Consider the following 18,110-nt stretch of genomic DNA (forward strand, 5'->3'; position numbering starts at 1 on the left):
TGTAAATTAGTAATATGGTGGGTGATTTTACTGTTTTGTTTATATTAACACTGATTTTAAAAATGGATAAATTAAGTCTCTTATGGAATAATGCAAAGATATAAGCTAAAAATTGCTGAACTTCTTTGTACACAAATCTTTATATATATAGTAAGATGGATTTCTAAAAGTGGAATTTTATACCTACTGCCAAATTACATTCTCAGCAAAGTTCTACCTACTTTTACTGGCACTCTTTGTCTTGAGTGCCCATTTGCTTATTGCCTGGACACCACTAAGTATTATTTTTTCTGTTTGATAAGCAAAAAGATCTGATCATATGTGTTTTCATTTGCCATCCTCTGAGTATTAATAGAGTTAAGTATTATTACTATCTTTCATGCTTACTGGCATTGGTTCTTCTGCTCCTAAGAACCTGTCGATGTGTTTGTCCATTTTCCCATTGCTATATAAGAACTCTGTACAAAAATTTTGAATATTACCATTCTCTCCTCTCTGCTCTTTTATGACACCATTCTACTCTTCCACCTCCTGCTTCTGTTCCCACTCAAAGGTTGGTGATCCTCAACCTTGTGCTCTTTTCACTCTAATTCCTTCTTGAACTATTTAATGCATACAGATCTCTGACTGCTCTCCCAGAAGGAAAGCCCAAAAGGAGTGGGAGATCGTGATGGTCTTGTTAGTATCACCAACCTTCCTGCCTTCCCTGGGAATAAGGGGGCTCCAAGGATGTTCATTGCTCAAACTGGGATGTGCTGTGCTTAGTCACTCAACTGTGTCTGACTCTTTGCATCTCCATGAACCATAGCCCACCAGGCTCCTCTGTCCATGTAATTCTCCAGGCAAGAATACTGGAGTTGGTTGCCATGCCCTCCTCCGGGGGATCTTCCCAACTCAGGCATTGAAGCCAGGTCTCCCGCATTGCAGGTGGATTCTTTACCATCTGAGCCACCAGGGAAGCTCCTCAAACTGGGATAATCCTGAGCAAACCGAAATGATGAGTCACCCTGTGAGTCAAGTGCCCAATAAATATTTGTTGAATGAATGCATGATGATTTCCAGGATTACGTTTCCAGCCAAATTGCTCTTTTGACTTTATAGATCCATTTCTAATCGCTTCATAGACAGTACCACTTAAATAATAGCATCTCACATCTAATATGTCCAAACTCTCTCCCCACTGAAGTGAAAGTCACTCAGTCATTGCCAACTGTTTGTGACCCCATGGGCTATACAGTCCATGGGATTCTCCAGGCCAGAATACTGGAGTGGGTAGCCTTTCCCTTACTCCAGAGGATCTTTCCAATCCAGGGATTGAACACAAGTCTCCCACATTACAGGCAGATTCTTTGCCAGCTGAGCTACAAGAGAAGCCCAAGAATACTGGAGTGGGTAGCCTATCCCTTCTCCAGCGGATCTTCCCAACCCAGGAATTGAACCAGAGTCTCCTGAATTGCAGGCGGATTCTTTACCCACTACCCCCTGTAAAAAACAAGCAAGCAAAACAACAACAATAAAACCCTGCTCTTCTGTATTCACATTCTCAATGAATTCTTTCTCTAGCATTTTAGAATCTGAGTAATCTTTACACAGTTCTTGGTTTTATAAGGCAACTGTTTGCAGTTAGGGTTGTAACCTGAACTTTGAACTGATTTAAATTAGCTACAAATTCCAACATGGTATTATTGCCCAACCCTTTTTACCCTTTTGGCTGTTTCCTCTGCTCCAATGTATTTTAGGAATTGTCAACTTAAATAAAAGGGTAAAATAAGGCAAGCTTGAAATTACAAAAAGCTGAGTTTATTCAGGAGTAGGAGAAGAACTGCAATTTGAAATATGCAAACTGTAGCGAGTCTGATGAGCCTTTGAGGGAGGCTGTCTTTATGGGCAGGAAATGTAAAGAGGGGAGAGTTCAGGGAGAGTCTGTTAAAGTCAAAAATAAACAGAAGCCAACTTTAAAAATTCCTCAAGCAGATAAAACCAGTCCAGTCATACAAACAAAGCTCAACTCAGCTTATTTTGTGAGACCAACCCCACCCTGGTCACTTCTTGCTCATGCTTCTGGAAACCATCAGCCTAATTTTCCGAGGTTAATGTGAGACAATCCCTGATTAATTTAAGAAAATTCCAATATTATCAGTTCTCTGTAAATCAGGATTTTACAAGAAATCAGTCTCTCAGACCTTAAGATTTGCTTTCCTAAGAATATATATCCTCTGGTTCCATTTTAGACTGAAATTTTTTCACAGAATAATAGTTGTGTTATTTTTCAGGTAATGAAACTTTGTTACAGAGAAAAGCACATGGCACTAAGTAAAGGGTAGCAGAATTACATGGATATAAGTAAATATTATTTGTATCAGTTAAGTTCAGTGATGGGTTTCAATGTATAAATTTAATAACCATAGTTAAACTATGAATATAAATTTTAAGAAAAAAAGGTAAATTATAGTTTTATAGGAGATGAGACTCTCGAAAAAACTAAATCATAGCATTAACTTAGCTATTCTGTTAGGTAAATCACTTAATCTACAGCTTTGCCCTCTCAATACATTTTAGGATGAATTGCCAATGATACCAAATATTGTGTTAACAAAAACTGCTTCATTTTTTTTCATCTTTATGCTTATATTAGCTCAGACTTCCATAACAAAATACCAGAGAAGGGGTGGCTTAAACAACAGAAACTTACTTTCTCACAGTTCTGGAATTTGGAAGTCTGGATCAAGGTAGAGCATGGCGGGGCTGTGATGATAAAGCTCTCCTTGGCTTGAAGATGGCTGCCTCCTCTTGTGTTCCTGTTTGACCAAAAAAAGGGGTTTTAGCGTTACTACCTTGTCTTAGAAGGGCACCAGAGTGGATTAAGGCTCTACCTTTATGACCTCACATAACCTTAATTACCTCCTTAAAGACCCTATCTCATTCACATGGAAGGTTAGGTCTTCAATTTTTTTTTTTAATTTATGTTTTGCATGTGGGTTGTCAGCTCCCCCTAAGCCTGCCTGTGTTCTCTGTAAAGTTAATTCCACACATCTGTTGCTGTTCTAGACACTGACACTGTTAACCCAGGTTCATTCTTTTAAGCCTCTTTTTCCCCACCCTGAAGAGTGGAGGAGTTTGTTCTTGTCTCCCCATGTAATGTCTCACCTTCACACCACCTGTAAACAACCATTTACCCATTTTTTCCTCCTTTCTATCTTCTGTTTGTCTTTCTTTAATCAAGAGACATTTCTTTCCCTTCTCAATCTATCCAGGTGTATATTTCTATTCAGTTCAGTTCAGTTCAGTCGCTCAGTCATGTCCGACTCTGTGACTCCATGAATCGCAGCACGCCAGGCCTCCCTGTCCATCACCAACTCCCGGAGTTCACCCAGACTCACGTCCATCGAGTCAGTGATGCCATCCAGCCATCTCATCCTCTGTCATCCCCTTCTCCTCCTGCCCCCAATCCATCCCAGCATCAGAGTCTTTTCCAATGAGTCAACTCTTCGCATGAGGTGGCCAAAGTACTGGAGTTTCAGCTTCAGCATCATTCCCTCCAAAGAAATCCCAGGGCTGATCTCCTTCAGAATGGTTGGAACTCCTTGCAGTCCAAGGGACTCTCAAGAGTCTTCTCTAACACCACAGTTCAAAAGCATCAATTCTTCAGCACTCAGCCTTCTTCACAGTCCAACTCTCACATCCATACATGACCACTGGAAAAACCATAGCCTTGACTAGATGGACCTTTGTTGGCAAAGTACTGGCTCTACTTTTCAATATGCTATCTAGGTTGGTCATAACTTTCCTTCCACGGAGTAAGCGTCTTTTAATTTCATGGCTGCAGTCACCATCTGCAGTGATTTTCGAGCCCAAAAAAATAAAGTCTGACACTCTTTCCACTGTTTCCCCATCTATTTCCCATGAAGTGATGGGACCAGATGCCATGATCTTCGTTTTCTGAATGTTGAGCTTTAAGCCAACTTTTTCACTCTCTTCTTTCACTTTCATCAAGAGACTTTTTAGTTCCTCTTCACTTTCTGCCATAAGGGTGGTGTTTATCTGCATATCTGAGGTTATTGATATTTCTCCCAGCGATCTTCATTCCAGCTTGTGCTTCTTCCAGTCCAGCGTTTCTCATGATGTACTCCGCATATAAGTTAAATAAGCAGGGTGACAATATACAGCCTCAACGTACTCCTTTTCCTATTTGGAACCAGTCTATTCTTCCATGTCCAGTTCTAACTGTTGCTTCCTGACCAGCATACAAATTTCTCAAGAGGTAGATCAGGTGGTCTGGTATTCCCATCTCTTTCAGAATTTCCCACAGTTTATTGTGATCCACACAGTCAAAGGCTTTGGCATAGTCAATAAAGCAGAAATAGATGTTTTTCTGGAACTCTCTTGCTTTTTTCATGATCCAGCGGATGTTGGCAATTTGATCTCTGGTTCCTCTGCATTTTCTAAAACCATCTTGAACATCAGGAAGTTCACAGTTCACATATTGCTAAAGCCTGGCTTGGAGAATTTTGAGCATTACTTTACTAGCATGTGAGATGAGTGCAATTGTGCGGTAGTTTGAGCATTCTTTGACATTGCCTTTCTTTGGGATTGGAATGAAAACTGACCTTTTCCAGTCCTGTGGCCACTGCTAAGTTTTCCAAATTTGCTGGCATATTGAGTGCAGCACTTTCACAGCATCATCTTTCAGGATATGAAAGAGCTCAACTGGAATTCCATCACCTCCACTAGCTTTGTTCGTAGTGATGCTTTCTAAGGCCCACTTGACTTCACATTCCAGGATGTCTGGCTCTAGGTCAGTAATCACACCATCGTGATTATCTGGGTCATGAAGATCTTTTTTGTACAGTTCTTCTGTGTATTCTTGCCACCTCTTCTGAATATCTTCTGCTTCTGTTAGGTCCATACCATTTCTGTCCTTTATCGAGCCCATCTTTGCATGAAATATTCCCTTGGTATCTCTAATTTTCTTGAAGAGATCTCTAGTCTTTCCCATTCTGTTGTTTTCCTCTATTTCTTTGCATCGATCACTGAGGAAGGCTTTCTTATCTCTTCTTGCTATTCTTTGGAACTCTGCATTCAGATGCTGATATCTTTCCTTTGCTCCTTTGCTTTTCGCTTCTCTTCTTTTCACAGCTATTTGTAAGGCCTCCCCAGACAGCCATTTTGCTTTTTTGCATTTCTTTTTCATGGGGATGGTCTTGCTCCCTGTCTCCTGTACATTGTCACGAACCTCATTCCATAGTTCATCAGGCACTGTATCTATCAGATCCAGGCCCTTAAATCTATTTCTCACTTCCACTGTATAATCATAAGGGATTTGATTTAGGTCATACCTATATGGTCTAGTGGTTTTCACTACTTTCTTCAATTTAAGTCTGAATTTGGCAATAAGGAGTTCATGATCTGAGCTACAGTCAGCTCCTGGTCTTGTTTTTGCTGTATGTATGTTTGAGTGCACTGAGTATGTATGTTTCTCTATAAACTGTTTAAAGTAATGGTGTCTTAAATATTGCCAAGTATTTACACTTCACAGAGCACTTTTACCTGGAGTAACTATTCGATTCGCAAAAGAAACCAGAGCAGATATATGACCAAAGGTAAAACTTTATCTCTACTTACAGATGTAAAAGCTGAGACCCAAGGAGGTTCAGTGACTTTCTAAGGTTACTCCTAACATTTTGCCTTTTTCTAACCTCAAAATATATTTTTTGCATGCATTAATGTCTCTGTGTCTATATATCCTATTTCAGAAACTCTTGTTTGTGGTACATGAAACACAGACTCACTGTGAGAATGGATATTTTTTCCCCAGAAAGATACAAGATGTAAATAGTCATTATACACTGACAGTTTCATCATGGGTATCTGGATAATTGAATGACATGAAAAATGCTAAACATTATGTGCTAAGTATATCTGCTAACATCCAATCTTGGCAACCATGAATACAAGAGTGTATCTCTAATGACTGAGAGATGAACAGTTATCTAAAGGTATTACCCTTTTGTCTGTTGATGCTAAACATATCTTTCTTAAAGATCTTATCTAGATCATCCTTAGTATGGACATTATGTAGTCCTAAGAAATAATGTTTTAGTTATTTGTCATTATTAGTTCCAATTCATCCCCTGTATTAGTCACAGTTCTCCAGAAAAAACAGAACCAATAGGAGATTATAATATAAAGGGGTATATATATTTATGATTATAAGAAATTAGCTCATATGATCATGGAGGCCAAAAGCTTCCATGATCTTCCCTCTGCAAGCTAGATCCTCAGGAAACCAGTTGTGTAGTTCCAACCTGAGTCCAAAAACCTGAGACCCACCAATGCCTGTGATAGAAGTCCTAGTCCAAGTGCTGGAAAAGACCAATGCCCCAGCTCAACACAGTCAAACAGAAAGGGACTTTTTCCTTCTTCCATCTTTTTATTCTATTCAGGCCCTCAATGAACTGGATGATGTCCACTCATACTCAAGAAGGCAGTCTATTAACACTTCACTCAGTCTGCTGATTCAAATGCTAATCTCATCCAGAAACACCCTCACAGACACACCCCAAATAATGTTCCGCCAAATATCTGGGCACCCCATGGTCAAGATGATACATAAAACCAAGCATCATATCCCCCTTTCTCCAGTTTCTTTCATTCCCTGTGACACAGGACACAAAGTATGAGTAATCGAGTTGCAATCCACTGCTAACTAAGTTATCTTATGTTTATTTAGAAAATCTTAAGTCAGTTGTGAAGGTGTTTCTTGACTTTGGAAAAACATTGAGAAAATAGCATCAAGTGTGTGAAGCAGGTTCAGATGATTCTTGGAATTGTTTATTTATCTCATTCAGCAACAGAGGACTGACTATAAATGTTGGCTGTGAGCTCCAGGGACTACATCACAATCATCTTCGTCTCTCCACCCAATGGCAGATAAATCGAATGCAACACCCAAGGCCATAACACTGAACATCCTGCAGTCCTTGTGAACAGTGGCCCCTGGAAGTGTGCAGTGCATGCTTGCACAGACATGTGTAATGGCCTGACTAAAACAGTCATCACAAGGATGTAAGCCATCTGCAGGTACTCTTAGGAGGGAGCACAGCACCATATAACTTGATGAAGTAGAAAGAATGAGATTACTGAAAGCCCTATATTCAAGCGTTAGTATCTCCACACCTTCTTAGAGAGGTGGTTTGGACAAGCCAGGTGAGGTCTGTAAGCTTTGGTGTCCTCTGCTGCAACTCCCTATTTCACAGAATCATGAACATTAAATGAAATCAAGTACAACAGCAAACTGTATGTATTAATGTGAATTTTATCCCTTCTACAGGGGATCTTCCCAACACAGGAATTGAACCAGAGTCTCCTGCATTTCAGCAGATTCTTTACCAGCTGAACTACCAGGAAAGCCCCTTAAGAAATAATAGAGAGGCTTAAAGAAAGGAAGGAATAGTTCCACCTACCTTGCATTAGTGACTGGGTTGAAGGGAATGGGGCATTTGAAGAGTATGTACTTCGGTTTGTTATGGCATCAATGGGGGGAGGGGACGCAGGTGATGGAATCTCGCCTTTCTCTTGCAGCTTTCCCATGAATGATGGCTCATCAACAGTAGCCCAGGGAGCAATTGCCCACCTGCCTTTGAAGCCTAGCTTCCATAACCCTAGAAAGACTGTCCTCACCAGTCTTTCCTGATATCCCACAACAGAGAAAAAGCAAAGACATACTGAGCTCACCAACACTATGGAGAATACATCAACCTCTCTCTTCTGTTTGCTGCAAGAAAAACTGCATGGCATCAGACTCAGACTTCAAAGATTCTCAATTGCACACCCAGGCAGAACTAACCACACATAAAGAACTTGGGGGGGAATGGGAGAGGACAAGGACAAATCAAAAAAAATCAATGCTTGTGCAAAGGAAAAGAAAAATCAATTGAGGGGAAAGAAAATGTTATCCCTAAGCCTTTGAAAGCAGTGGCTTAGACATATCCATATCAGCATAAGGAAGGAAAAGATGATACAAAGAGTAGAGAGTCCTTTTACACTTAAGTTCTCAGTTGCAAGGAAATCAATAGCTCAAAAACTATTTCTTTTTAAAAAAATTGACGTGAAATTCATATCACATAGAATTAACCACTGTAAAGTGAACAATTCTGTGGCATTAGTACATTTACAATATTGTGCAAACACCTCTATCTAGTTCCAAAGCCTCTAGAAGTATTTCTTATTCTAGAATTTTATATACAGAAACTACACTAGAAGTTTTTCTTAGACTTTTCAATCATTTGGGCTTAATTCCCAGGTTGTATTTAAGGACTCATTTGGATTGTTGCTTCCTACCTAATATTAGACATCTTCAGTGTTTCAAGATGGGCCATTTGATTAGGTGAATGGGAGAGGCAATTATGAATTTCCAGACTCAGGAGAAATCCCATAAACTTATGTTCATGTGTATATTGACAGAATATTCAAACAACTCAATGAAAAGTTGAAAATTATTTCAGCCATATGCATTTCTTTAATTCAGGGTCATGCAGGCAGACTGAGCAATGATATAACTAATATATATGGACCTCGATGCAATATCAAATATCAGTTCAGTTCAGTTCAGTTACTCAGTCATGTCCAACTGTGACCCCATGAATCACCCCACGCCAGGCCTCCCTGTCCATCACCAGCTCCCAGAGTTCACTCAGACTCACGTCCATCGAGTCAGTGATGCCATCCAGCCATCTCATCCTCTGTCGTCCCCTTCTCCTCCTGCCCCCAATCCCTCCCAGCATCAGAGTCTTTTCCAATGAGTCAACTCTTCGCATGAGGTGGCCAAAGTACTGGAGTTTCAGCTTCAGCATCATTCCTTCCAAAGAAATCCCAGGGTTGATCTCCTTCAGAATGGACTGGTTGGATCTCCTTGTAGTCCAAGGGACTCTCAAGAGTCTTCTCCAACACCACAGTTCAAAAGCATCGATTCTTCAGCGCTCAGCCTTCTTCACAGTCCAACTCTCACATCCATACATGACCACTGGAAAAACCATAGCCTTGACTAGATGGACCTTTGTTGGCAAAGTAATGTCTCTGCTTTTCAATATGCTATCTAGGTTGGTCATAACTTTCCTTCCAGGGAGTAAGCGTCTTTTAATTTCATGGCTGCAGTCACCATCTGCAGTGATTTTGGAGCCCAGAAAAATAAAGTCTGACACTCTTTCCACTGTTTCCCCATCTATTGCCCATGAAGTGATGGGACCAGATGCCATGATCTTCGTTTTCTGAATGTTGAGCTTTAAGTCAACTTTTTCACTCTCCTCCTTCACTTTCATCAAGAGGCTTTTTAGTTCCTCTTCATTTTCTGCCATAAGGATGGTATAATCTGCATATCTGAGGTTATTGATATCTCTCCCAGCAATCTTGATTCCAGCTTGTGTTTCTTCCAGTCCAGCGTTTCTCATGATGTACTCTGCATATAAGTTAAATAAGCAGGGTGACAATATGCAGCCTTGACGTACTCCTTTTCCTATTTGGAACCAGTCTAGACAATATGCAGCCTTGACGTACTCCTTTTCCTATTTGGAACCAGTCTATTGTTCCATGTCCAGTTCTAACTGTTGCTTCCTGACCAGCATACAGATTTCTCAAGAGGCAGGTCATGTGGTCTGGTATTCCCATCTCTTTCAGAATTTCCCACAGTTTATTGTGATCACACAGTCAAAGGCTCTGGCATAGTCAGTAAAGCAGAAGTAGATGTTTTTCTGGAACTCTCTTGCTTTTTCCATGACCCAGTGGATGTTGGCAATTTGATCTCTGGTTCTTCTACCTTTTCTAAAACCAGCTTGAACATCAGGAAGTTCACGGTTCACATATTGCTGAGGCCTGGCTTGGAGAATTGTGAGCATTACTTTACTAGCGTGTGAGATGAGTGCAATTGTGCAGTAGTTTGAGCATTCTTTGACATTGCCTTTCTTTGGGATTGGAATGAAAACTGACCTTTTCCAGTCCTGTGGCCACTGCTGAGTTTTCCAAATTTGCTGGCATATTGAGTGCAGCACCTTCATAGCATCATCTTTCAGGATTTGAAATAGCTCAACTGGAATTCCATCACCTCCACTAGCTTTGTTCGTAGTGATGCTTTCTAAGGCCCACTTGACTTCACATTCCAGGATGTCTGGCTCTAGGTCAGTAATCACACCATCGTGATTATCTGGGTCGTGAAGATCTTTTTTGTACAGTTCTTCTGTGTATTCTTGCCACCTCTTCTGAATATCTTCTGCTTCTGTTAGGTCCATACCATTTCTGTCCTTTATCGAGCCCATCTTTGCATGAAATATTCCCTTGGTATCTCTAATTTTCTTGAAGAGATCTCTAGTCTTTCACATTCTGTTGTTTTCCTCTATTTCTTTGCATTGATCGCTGAAGAAGGCTTTCTTATCTCTTCTTGCTATTCTTTGGAACTCTGCATTCAGATGCTGATATCTTTCCTTTTCTCCATTGCTTTTTGCTTCTCTTCTTTTCACAGCTATTTGTAAGGCCTCCCCAGACAGCCATTTTGCTTTTTTGCATTTCTTTTCCATGGGGATGGTCTTGCTCCCTGTCTCCTGTACAATGTCACAAACCTCATTCCATAGTTCATCAGGCACTCTATCTATCAGATCTAGGCCCTTAAATCTATTTCTCACTTCCACTGTATAATCATAAGGGATTTGATTTAGGTCATACCTGAATGGTCTAGTGATTTTCCCTACTTTCTTCAATAGGTCTCAACTATTCATCAGATTTCTCCAAAAACTGGTTTACCCAAGCTATTTGTGCAAAAGAAAAGAGAACTCCTCTAAGCAGTGGCTTAGATGTATCCATTTCAGCACATAGGAAGGCAAGGATGACAAAGAGTAGAGAGTTCTTTTACATTTAACTTCTCCGTTCTCTCAAGACTGGTTTGCTGCTGCTGCTGCTGCTAAGTTGCTTCAGTCGTGTCCAACTCTGTGCAACCCCATAGACGGCAGCCCACCAGGCTCTGCCGTCCTTGGGATTCTCCAGGCAAGAACACTGGAGTGGGTTGCCATTTCCTTTTCCATTGCGTGAAAGTGAAAAGTGAAAGTGAAGTCACTCAGTCGCGACCGACTCGTGGCGACCCCATGGACTGTAGCCCACCAGGCTCCTCCATCCATGGGATTTTCTAGGCAAGAGTACTGGAGTGGCTTGCCATTGCCTTCTCCAAAGACTGGTTTAACCAAGCAAAAAATTACCCTCTTGAAAATTGGGGTCAGAAAGATGTAGAAAATCTGACTCTTCTTCTGTTATGGGAGTGAATAGTCTACTGACAGTGAACAGAATAATGCTTTCTTGGGCATAGTTTCTACAGCTGCTGTAGGGTCATCCCTACGGCATGTCTACTCTCCATGGCTACAGGGCTAAGGAACAGTCTGATTAGGAAACCAAGACTGGACCTCCGTCTTGCCACTGCCACTTTTATTGTTAGCATTTTAGACTTAGCCCTGAATCTCTACCCCTGCTCTGAACCATTGGCCATGGAAGCTGAACTTTGTAACTGAGTTGGACTGTATCTTCCTCTAAATTGACTGTTGCCATTCCTGACAGATACAGGTATGCTGTGTGTGTTACCTTGTAACTGTAGTCACTGCTGCTAAGTCGCTTCAGTCGCGTCCAACTCTGTGTGACCCCATAGACGGCGGCCCACCAGGCTCCCCCATCCCTGGGATTCTCCCGGCAAGAGCACTGGAGTGGGTTGCCATTTCCTTCTCCAGTGCATGAAAGGGAAAAGTGAAAGTGAAGTCGCTCAGTCGTGTCCGACTCTTCGTGACCCCATGGTCTGCAGCCTACCAGGCTCCTCCATCCATGGGATTTTCCAGGCAAGAGTACTGGGGTGGGGTGCCATTGCCTTCTCCAACTGTAGCCACATAGAACCCCAAAAAGTCTTCCCGAAAAGTGTGGTAGCAAATTCCCTTTTTACTGTTTCTCTTTTTGCCATTTTTCAAATAGTGAGATAATACTGAGACAGAATCCTATTTGGGACTCCTGAAAAGTAACTGCTTCATGATTTATGAGCATTCTACCCAAAGGAAGAATCAATAGAGAGAAGGCAAAGACTTGGGGAGAACAATCCAATAAGTAACTCTAAGCCTATCTCACATTATTACTTTTCTGAAGTTCTGTGTTAGCACTTTATATATAGCAGGCGCTCAATATAATTTGCTATTTCAATGGGATAAGGATATTTTTTTCTTCTTTAGTAATCTCCCTGGGATTTCTTTGGAGGGAATGATGCTGAAGCTGAAACTCCAGTACTTTGGCCACCTCATGCAAAGAGTTGACTCAGTGGAAAAGACTCTGATGCTGGGAGGGAGTGGGGGCAGGAGGAGAAGGGGACGACAGAGGATGAGATGGCTGGATGGCATCACTGACTCGATGGATGTGAGTTTAAGTGAACTCTGGGAGTTGGTGACGGACAGGGAGGCCTGGTGTGCTGCGATTCATGGGGTCACAAAGAGTCGGACACGACTGAGCGATTGAACTGAACTGAACTGAACTGAAGGAATATTTTACCTTACTATATTGATCAAATAATGTTAGTATTTGGTGCCAGCTGTTCAACTCAAATAATTATTTTTAAATAGCCTTCTATTTATTTTGTAATGATCTGCTGTGTTCCCTGTCTTGTCCCTTTGGTGCTTGTGAACCATTACTCATGAGACCACATATGCATTGCCCACAGCAAGTGGTCCTTAAAGTCTATTGAGAAATCAATAGATTCATTTGTAACCACATTTTAAAATCCAGATTTCTAGGTTCCCCAAGCCCAGTGGTCCTTAGGTCTGAGACGGCATCTTGTAACCTGCTAACAAACCCCCTGGGTGATGTGGTGCATGTCATCATGAAGCATGTTTCAGAAACTGATCCATAGATTTGATCCTGGCCTAGACTCTGTGACCAGCCTTATTTAGAGCAGAGAGAAGATGAAGAACCAACAATAAATTGATAATATAGAGATGATGGTCCTTCCCTGGGACATGATCTTATTTCACTAGTCGCTATTATGTCCCCTTTCCTACTTCATGCCTGAAATCCAGCTGGTATTTCCCTGGATCTTGGTTGCTGAGTCCATCATATTCTTAGGCTTCACTGGTTGCTGGCTAAAGAATTGTCAATTACTAAACCCCATATTTAATGTTCTGGTTGTTTACCAAGTCTTTCATCCAATGACCAAACTCCATTGTTTGCTTTGAGAATTCTTCCAAAAAGTCCTACCCCTACTGTTTAGAAGTCCACTTAGTCCCTCCCTTGCCTAGGTAAGTTTGCAGCTAACTCTCCCAACACAAACACCTCACTCTTCACAACAGATATTTCTGACTGAAGATCCTGACTATCCTTATCCAGAATTACCCAAGAGGAATAGGATACTCACCAGACTGTGCTGTGCTGCGCTTAGTCACTCAGTCATGTCTGACTCTTTGTGACCCCATAGCCTGCAGCCCACCAGGCTCCTCTGTCCGTGGAGATTGTCCAGGCAAGAATACTGGAGTGAGTTGCCATGCCCTCCTCCAGGGGATCTTCCCAACCCAGGGGACGAACCAGCATTGCAGGTGGATTCTTTACCATCTGAGCCACCAGGGTAGTCCATTCACCAGGCTGGCTCCCCATAAAAGGATCATCTCTGCCTGTATCTGTGGTAGAATGAGAGGTCATGCCTGCTCATTTAGCCAAGTTTAACACAAGGGATTTTAGAAGAGGAATTGTTAAGTGAAAAACAAGTCTAAATGGCGTTATTTTTGTTACATACAGCCTGTTGTCATGAATAGCCCTAAACAAATGCAGATTCAAATAAAAGTGCTCTTAATTGGTGTTCAGGATTGAAGTGAAGTTTGCTGACAAAACTGGTACTTTCCCAAATTGTTACTTTACCTGCTGAGAGCTGAAATACTATCTTTACACAAAAGATGAAGTTTCAAATAAGAACAGAACAAACTCCAAGGATATCTTTCTCTGTCTTGGTTTGTTCAAGTAGTCAATAAATATGCTTTTTAATACTTCTATGTGCTAGGAATAAAAAGCTCTGGTCTCTGCCCTCATGAGGTTTATCATCTTATATTACAGTTTAGGTCATGAATTTATGTAGGAAACAGGTCTATCCAGGACTTTTCTTCTCCCACCTGCCTGTCTGAGATGAAAAGAAAATTCTGGGTTGCAGAGATAGTAAGAAATGCTCCCAAGGAAGCCAAACCACAATTCACCTTCCAGTGGGTAGACTTCCAGTAGTGGAAGCTTATGGCAAAGGTGCTAGTCAACAGGAAGAAAGGATGAAGATGGCCACAAATTAAACAGAAATCTTCCTATGGATATTATAAAGCGGACCAACATGCCTTGGATAGTATAGATCTATGTTAGAGTTCTGTATATTCCTTCTATTTCTACCAGATAAGACACTGAAGATTAATTGAAATGCCAGGTGCCATGTAAGCTAATATTTTTGACAGTTTACACCAGTGGTTCAGACACCTGGAGGGCTCGCTAAAACACAGATTAAACTCAGCTATATCAGCAGAGTTTCTGATTCAGGAGGTCTGAGATGGGCCTTGAGAACTTGCATGCCTACCAAATTCCCAGATAACACAGATGGTGCTGCTCTGAGGACATTTTGAGAACCATGGGCTTAAGCAAACACCTAGAGGAGCCTTTGAAAGTGTTGCTCCACGAGGAGTATAGACAGCATCATCAGGTGTAAAAAATTTAAATATCTGTAGTTTTTATCACTACAAAATAATACATTTTGTATTGTAAAAAAAATTTTAATACAAAAGCAATAAATTCATAAAACAATCAAAATAAATTTAAAACCATTCAGTGAAAAGTAGCCCTTGGTAACCTTGCTGTGTATTCTTATAAAATCTCTATGTGTATATGTTATGTTTATATCTGTACATATATATGATCTCTTTCTCATATATATATATATATATATAATGTATATACAATATCAGATTCATCTTATACACACTGTTTTGTAACTCACCTTTTTACTTAATAGATTATAAAAATCTTTGTGCAGCAATAGAGTTCTAAAACATAATTTGGTACATCCTTTGAATAGAGATACCAAATTATGTTTCAATGTATTCAAGTGTTCCCACTTGCTGGACACTTAGGTTCAACTCCTTTCTGTTCAAACAGGTTCAGCATAAATATGCTGATAAGTCGTTATGTACATCCTTATTTTCTTTTTTTTTTTTTTTAATCCTTATTTTCTAAAGACAGATTTCCAGAAGAAAAATTGCCAAAAGTCATGTATTTTAAGTCTTTTCGTATGTATTATCAGAATACCCTTCAAAGAAATATTGGATCAATTTACATACCCATCAGCTCTACAGAGGCATTTTCTCATATGTCCACATAACACTGAGCACATTTTCCTTTGCCAGTTTAATAGGGACAAAATGATATCTTGTTTATATTTTTAATTTTTTTCAGTTACCAGAGGGATCTGTCATACTCAGTGATTTCATACTTCTTTCTTTGTAGCTGTGTAAATCTGGGGCTTAGAATCAAACTATTAACTCTATACAAAGCAATTTTTGTTTGTTTGTGAGTTTATATGTTTGATATTTCATAGAGTCCAACACATCATTTTTCTTTGTCATGAACCAACCAAAATTCTCAAAATAGGTAACTTTTGTTATATTATGTAAACTCTGGGGAAATTTCTTTGTTACAAAATTCTGTAGTTTGGATTTGTCCAATATGCAATCTCAGTATGTGAATTTATTACACTACAATATAAATGGTCTAATTTTACTTACAAAATAATCCATGTGCAAACATATCCACTGTGATGGAATAAAGTATCTTGTTATCTATTCATTAATACATATTGAGTGGTCATATGACGTGAACACTAAAACAGACTTTCTTGCTGATACACTAAACTGAATTCTCTTGGTGACACACAGGGACTATTAGGTGAGAAATATGGGAACATCCGAATCCCCGGAGAAGTTGAAGCCTCAGAGTTTGAAATGATCTTGGATGCTGCCATAGAGGCAAAGCTGGACACCAAGTTACTGGAAGAGTGGTACTGTCGGGATGAGAACTCGGTGCCAGCCGCTTATTACCTCAGACCCAAATCAGAAATGCTGAAAAGCAATACAAATGCAGTAAGTTATCTTTCTCTCCAAAGTGTGTCTCTCTCTCTACATTTTTAAACTGTTTACATCACACAGGAGTGGTTTTTCTCCACAGAAAAGGCACAGGAGACAGAAAGTTATTCTGCCCTGGACTCTAAATTTCCTTTTAACAACTAAATCCAAACCTAAGAAATCTTCCAAATTCACCTTTCTTTTTTGATATCTTAGACTTTCCTTCTGGGGTCATTTCCTTCTTCCTGAAGTATATCTTTTGGAAGTTCCAAAAGAGTGATAAGTTCTGTTTATCTGAAAATGTGTATTTTTATCATCTCACTGTAATGTATATATATTCCTATTGGTATATGTTGTGCTTCCTACATTTGTGAATTCATATATTCTATCAGTTTTAGAAAATTCTCAGCCATCATCTCATCAAATACTGTCTCTCCTCTATTCCTTCTTTCCTTTTAGCTCGTCAGTTGCATGTACAATAGATTGCCTCACTCTATCCTCCGTATCTCTTTTTTTTAATTTTTTAAATTTTATTGAACTATAGTCGATTCACAGTGTTGTGTTAATTTATGCTATATAGCAAAGTGATTTGGAGAAGACAATAGCAACCAACTCCAGTACTCTTGCCTGGAAAATCCCATGGGTGGAGCAGCCTGGTAGGCTGCAGTCCATGGGATCGCACAGAGTCGGACATGACTGAAGCGACTTAGCAGCAGCAGCAGCAGCAAAGTGATTGCTATATATATATATACACACACACATATACATACATTCTTTTTCATATTCTTTTCCATTATGGTTTATCACAGGATACTGAATATAGTTCCCTGTGCTATGCAGTAGGACCTTGTTGCTTATCCATCCCATATACAATAGCTTGCATCTGTATCCTCCATGTCTCTTAATTATCTTTCACATTATCAATTTCCTTATCTTTCTGTGTTATATGGAAAGTCACTTTTGATCTTTTTCCCAGTTTACCAAATTTCTTCTTCAGCTGTGTCTCCTCTGTGCATTGAGTTTTCAAATTCAACAGTTATATTTTTAATTTGTAAAAGATTTTTTTTGAGGAGGCAATCTTTTAAAAAATCTGCCAAGTTATTTTTTATAGTCTCTATAAAAAAGTTTTCTTTTAATTCAGTATGTTCCTTTAACATTTCATACACTGGTAATTTATTTTCTTGTGCCTTATGTAGAACCTTGCAGAGAGGTTGTGGCATACATGAGTGAAGAAGAACTAAAAAGCCTCTTGATGAAAGTGAAAGGGAGAGTGAAAAAGTTGGCTTAAAGCTCAACATTCAGAAAACTAAGATCATGGCATCTGGTCCCATCATTTCATGGGAAATAGATGGGGAAACAGTGGAAACAGTGTCAGACTTTATTTTTGGGGGCTCCAAAATCACTGCAGATGGTGACTGCAGCCATGAAATTAAAAGATGCTTACTCCTTGGAAGGAAAGTTATGACCAACCTAGATAGCACATTCAAAAGCAGAGACATTACTTTGCCAACAAAGGTCCATCTAGTCAAGGCTCTGGTTTTTCCAGTGGTCATGTATGGATGTGAGAGTTGGACTGTCAAGAAAGCTGAGCGCTGAAGAAATGATGCTTTTGAACTGTGGTGTTAGAGAAGACTGGGTTTTCATTGGAAGGACTGATGCTAAAGCTGAAACTCCAATACTTTGGCCACCACATGCAAAGAGTTGACTCATTGGAAAAGACCCTGATGCTGGGAGGGATTGGGGGCAAGAGGAGAAGGGACGACAGAGGATGAGATGGCTGGATAGCATCACCGACTCGATGGACATGAGCGTGGGTGAACTCCAGGAGTTGATGATGGACAGGGAGGCCGGGCGTGCTGTGATTCATGGGGCTGCAAAGAGCTGGACATGACTGAGTGACTGAACTAAACTGAGTTGAGTGTGATAGAAAGTGTCATTGTCTCTTCTCCAACTTTGTTCCCAAATGTATCC

General features: G+C 40.2%; 2 protein-coding genes across 2 annotated transcripts in view; one reads left to right on the forward strand and one right to left on the reverse strand.

Annotated features, from left to right (window-relative positions):
• NWD2 (NACHT and WD repeat domain containing 2) overlaps nt 1–18,110 on the forward strand; it is a 239,018-nt gene that overhangs the window by 202,097 nt on the left and 18,811 nt on the right. The window contains exon 4 of the mRNA NM_001435023.1: nt 15,954–16,157. Coding sequence (NP_001421952.1) covers nt 15,954–16,157 — 204 coding nt within the window. The remainder of the gene's footprint in view (nt 1–15,953; nt 16,158–18,110) is intronic.
• LOC101906734 (uncharacterized) overlaps nt 1–18,110 on the reverse strand; it is a 104,299-nt gene that overhangs the window by 28,835 nt on the left and 57,354 nt on the right. Inside the window, exon 4 of the mRNA XM_059887893.1 lies at nt 2,693–2,798. Coding sequence (XP_059743876.1) covers nt 2,697–2,798 — 102 coding nt within the window. The 3' untranslated portion in view covers nt 2,693–2,696. The remainder of the gene's footprint in view (nt 1–2,692; nt 2,799–18,110) is intronic.

The sequence above is a fragment of the Bos taurus genome, chromosome 6 (genome assembly GCF_002263795.3).
Source record: "Bos taurus isolate L1 Dominette 01449 registration number 42190680 breed Hereford chromosome 6, ARS-UCD2.0, whole genome shotgun sequence".
In the NCBI taxonomy this organism is placed as follows: Eukaryota; Metazoa; Chordata; class Mammalia; order Artiodactyla; family Bovidae; genus Bos; species Bos taurus.